Source organism: Emydura macquarii, unplaced genomic scaffold, assembly GCF_026122565.2.
Source record: "Emydura macquarii macquarii isolate MOO-44397 ecotype Brisbane River unplaced genomic scaffold, CSIRO-AGI_Emac_v2 contig_2760, whole genome shotgun sequence".
NCBI lineage: Eukaryota > Metazoa > Chordata > Testudines > Chelidae > Emydura > Emydura macquarii.
This window is the reverse complement of record NW_027132897.1, coordinates 1-4,497: the sequence shown is the minus strand read 5'-3', so window position 1 is coordinate 4,497 and position 4,497 is coordinate 1. Positions and strand designations below refer to the sequence as shown.

Here is a 4,497-nt window from a genome sequence, read left to right as displayed (position 1 = left end):
AACTTTAAAACGTATTAAAAATTGTGGGGAAAGGTTCAGGTCCAGCCCTTCTCAGTCAGGTCGGGACCGGCCTTGGCTCTGTGCTCGGTGAAGCTAGATTTGGCTAAGACTGAGCCGCTGACAATGAACACGTCGCTTCCTCTCTTGAGTTTCCAGTGCCCGCAGTGTCAGTGTCTGAGCAGCTGGGACTTTCCCTGCTGATCGAAACAGGAGGTTTTTGTCTGAGCTCACAGCGGTTTCCCCTCACTGTGTGTCTCGCACAGTAATAGCGGGCGGTGTCCTTGGGCTTCAGGCCGGTCATTTGCAGATAGAGCTCGCTCTTGGAGTCATCCCTGGAGATGGTGAATCGCCCTTTCACCGAGTCACTGTAGTAGATGCTAGAGCTGTAAATCGAAGCGATCCACTCCAGCCCCTTCCCGGGAGCCTGTCGGACCCAGTCCATGTAGTAGCTGCTGAAGGTGAAGCCGGAGGCTTTGCAGGAGAGGCGCAGAGAGTCTCCGGGCTTTTTCACATCCCCTCCGGACTCCACCAGCTGCACCTGGCACCGGACACCTGGGAATGAAGAGAATTGCGGGGGACATCAGTGTCCAGGAGAACCGTGTAACAATCCCCCGCCTCCCCAGCACAGGGAACGGGAGAAATTACCTCGCAGAGCTGCTGTGAGGAGAACGAGATAGACGCACAGCCTCATTTTCCCTGGAGTTGGAGGGGAAAGTACCCAGGAGTGTTGGCTGGGAACTGCACAGACACCGGGCTGCGGAGCGTCTCCCCGGGTGCAGAGCGAGAGATTTAAACAGGAGACTCTCCCTGTCATTTGCATATCGCCTCTTTATAACAGACGCCCCGTGTTTCCCGGAGCGAGCTCAGTTTCCTGCTCTGTGGCTGAGGGAAGAGCCGGCAGTTTATCTGTGTGGTAGCACAGCACACAATCGGTGCTGCACGGCTGCACTGCAGATTCCTGTTTGACTCCAAGGAATCCAATTCTCATCTACTTTGTCCCCCCCAACTCCGAAAACTCACCCTAAGAAAGAACTCTGTCCTTACCCTTAATATTTATTTCAACCTGAAAAATGAATAAATACTTTTGAAAGAACAGAGAATTGTAACTTCACCGCGGGTGCAATTCTAACCCTTGTGACGAAGTGCAGCTATTCTTGGGGAGTTTTTTTCCTGAGTGTTGTGTGTGTGCCTCAGTTTCCCCCACGTTACTCATGTATTTCTGTGATGGGACCAGGGAGTGTGAACATTGCAGTGGCAACTAGAGGGCGCATGGGCCTCCCCATCCACATTTGTCAGACCTGGCCAGGGCCCCCTGGCCTTCCTCAGCCAGCTGCATCAGGTTGTGGCTGGTGGAGACCAGGAGGAGTGGCCACCTGGCCCGGGAAGGAGACAAAGGAGTGGGGAGGTGTCAGGGGAATGGGTCTGGGTGGTGGCTGGCTGGAGGAGGTCAGTCCATAAGAGGTTTGGGGGTGCAGGGCCCGGAGTATGAGCTCTCCCGGTGGTCGCTGCTGCAACTTCTAATTAAGCTGCTAACTAAATGTTTCTCAGCTCTGATCCTGAGAACTTATAAACCTTCTGAGTTCCACGCTCACTGTGAATTGCTTCTGACTGTAAGGTGGCTGCATGGCCCCTTTTGGGACATGGAAGAACTCCCCAGGGTCCCACCCAGTTTCCAGAGCACGGGTCCTGGGGGACTCCGTTATAACCCTAAATGTAAATTCTTATCCTGACTTTAAATACTACCCCCAACCCTTCCTTCCAACCTGGAAACTAACCCTAGACCCCAACATTACACCTAACGGTAAAGATAACGGTAAAGGTAAAGCCTTACCCAAAATCTGTCACATAACAAACACAAGCGAAAATGTGAACCCTAATCATAACTCTAAATCTGAGCCACTACCCTACTTCTAAAGATCAAAAATTATCTTAATATTTAACTCTTTCCCTATCCCTAAATGTATAAAGTAACCGTAAGGCTCAATCATAGTGAAACACTTTTTCACTATGACGGTGAAGCATGGGAATGGGTTCCCTAGGGAGGTGGTGGAATCTCCATCCTCAGAGGTTTTGAAGGCCCGTATTGACAAACCCTGCTTTGGACAGGAGGTTGGACTAGATACCTCCTGAGATCCCTTTTGACCCTAACCTGCTGTCATTCTCTGATGCCACGCTGAGGGGCACCATATAACGCCTGAACTGCTGATAACCTTCAAACAGCCCAGTTTGCTCAAAGGGCCAGATCCTCACGGGTGTAAATGTGGAAAAACTCGAGTTTGGGGAAAGCAGTTGCATGACTTTACATTAGCTGAGGATTTGGCCCCATGAGGAATTTGTCACATCCGTTGGGTGCCAGGCAAGGGCCCCTGGGGTCAGAAGGACGGAGCCCGCTGGCTCAGACGGGTGCTGGATCAGCTCCGCAATGCACGTGTCTCCTGTAAACTGGTAGCCCCGCATAGCCAGAGTTCCCGGCCTAGGTGGGGAGATGGACTCAGAGCCAAAGTCATTCCGGAGTGGGGCTCACGGATGAAGCCAGGGGTCTCTGCACCGCAGGCCCGGCGGGGCTCTGCGCAGGAAGGGCAGACACTGGCAGGGAACGGGAAGGGTTAACTCCGAGGGCAGGTTTGTGTGACCATCACCCAGTGGCCGGGTCTGTTTTCTGAGCCCCGCAGCTGTGTCTGTGTCACTGCTGCCCCCGCGCGGCTGCCGGGAGAAGGGCGACTCCGCAGCCCGTGTTTTTGCACAAGCACGGATAGGTTTGGTGTCAGTGTGTTTGTCTCGGGCACAGTAATAGCGGGCGGTGTCCTCGGGCGTCAGGCTGTTCATCTGCAGATAGAGCTCGCTCTTGGAGTTATCCCTGGAGATGGTGAATCTCCCTTTCACTGCAGCAAGATAGTTTATATCAACTGCATTGTTGCTTAAATAAGCGACCCATTCAAATCCCTTCCCAGGAGCCTGTCGGACCCAGTGCATCCCGGAGCTGCTGAAGGTGAAGCCGGAGGCTTTGCAGGAGAGGCGGAGAGAGTCTCCGGGTTTTTTCACACCGCCTCCGGACTCCACCAGCGCCTGGGAGCGGACACCTGCAGACAAAGACAGGTTATGAATATCGCTATAAAAGCAGCGGTGACACAATATTCTCCGAACCCCGTCAGTTGTTCAGAGGAATAAAATACCTTCCAGAGCCGCAAGAGCGAAAATCACGGGGAGGAAAAATCTCATTTTTCCTGGTGTCAGTGGGGAAAGTCTGCAGCGGGGCTGCCTGGTCCCTGCACAGACACAGGGGTGCGGGGTGTGTCTGCGGGTGCAGCCTGGGCAGAGAGAGACAGATTTAAAGAGGCGACTCACTCTGCTATTTGCATATCTTCCTTCTTATAAGGGACTCCACATTTTTCCGTAGATCGAACTCAGTGTCTTTCTGTGAGGCTGAGGGAAGGGCCGGCAATTGATCTAGGATTCCTACTTCACCATTATGGGTCACATCCCCGTCTTCTTTGTCCCTGGCCCTAAGGATCAACTGTATCTTTAACCTTAATACTGATCTCATCCTCACAACTAACTGAACACCTCAGTAACCCTAACCCTAGGTTTACCCCTGAACTCAATTCCAAGCCTGAATGACATTTGCAACTTTGAAACAACTGAAAGGAGGTATCCATCCATCCGTTTTTGAGGTTTCTGTCTGCCTCCCATTCCATAGGATCTGAAGGCCTTACCTATAGTAGCAATGCAGAAGCTCTAAATTATTTCATAAATTTACTGGCTGTTCCTTTAGGAAGGAAAATCGGTGCTTGGAGTGTCTTTGGTATGTTGGATTATGTCAGTGGAATTCCTTGGTGGGGGGGGGAGGGCGATCATTGGTTAATTCCATCCAATAAATATTTAAGTAGAATGGTCCCATGGGAAGAATACTTCTTGCTGAGGAGGAAAGGAATATCGAAGTAGCAGCCATCTTCCTCAGTCATCTTTGAACTTCCAGGAGTCATTACTTTCTCTCCCTGCAGACATAAACAATCCAGCTGTCTGTGTCGGAAGCTGGAAGAGGAATTTCAAGAGATATAACTGTGCTGTTCAGCTAAGGGCTCCAGCTTTGTCATGTAGGCCTAGATCTCCTGTGTTCTCTGCCCACCTTCGATAAGAGAGCGGGGCTCTGGGTTATAGAACATTAAGACTCTTGGGTGCTCTCAGTAGGGACCACATGGGTCATCCAGTCTAAGCCCGGTCCAAGATGCAGGGTTTGTTGTGTCTAAACCACTGAAGACAGATGTTTATCCAGTTCTGTGGATGAGGTGAATAGCTAACCAAGCAGAAAGGACACTGTGTTGGCAGCTGCTGCTCTGCCACCCAACAGGCAGGCTGGTTCTTCGCAAGGTTAGTTTTAGTGCTGGCTCTGGTAGGTTTTCCCTCACTGTGTGTGTATCGAACACAGTAATACACGGAGGTGTCTCCAGGTTGCAGGCTGGTCAGTTGCAGGTACACTTGGCTCTTGGAGGTGTCTCG

The 4,497-nt window shown here is 51.6% G+C and overlaps 1 gene segment (V, D, J or C); it reads right to left on the bottom strand.

Annotated features, from left to right (window-relative positions):
* Nucleotides 1–247: 247 nt before the first annotated feature.
* LOC137165114 (Ig heavy chain V region 3-like) lies at nucleotides 248–800 on the bottom strand (the record flags this gene model as incomplete). The annotated part of the segment is given in 2 exon segments: nucleotides 248–552; nucleotides 646–800. Coding segments are annotated over 2 exon segments (351 nt in total), but the record flags the coding sequence as incomplete, so codon positions are not given.
* Between the last annotated feature and the right edge of the window lie 3,697 nt (nucleotides 801–4,497).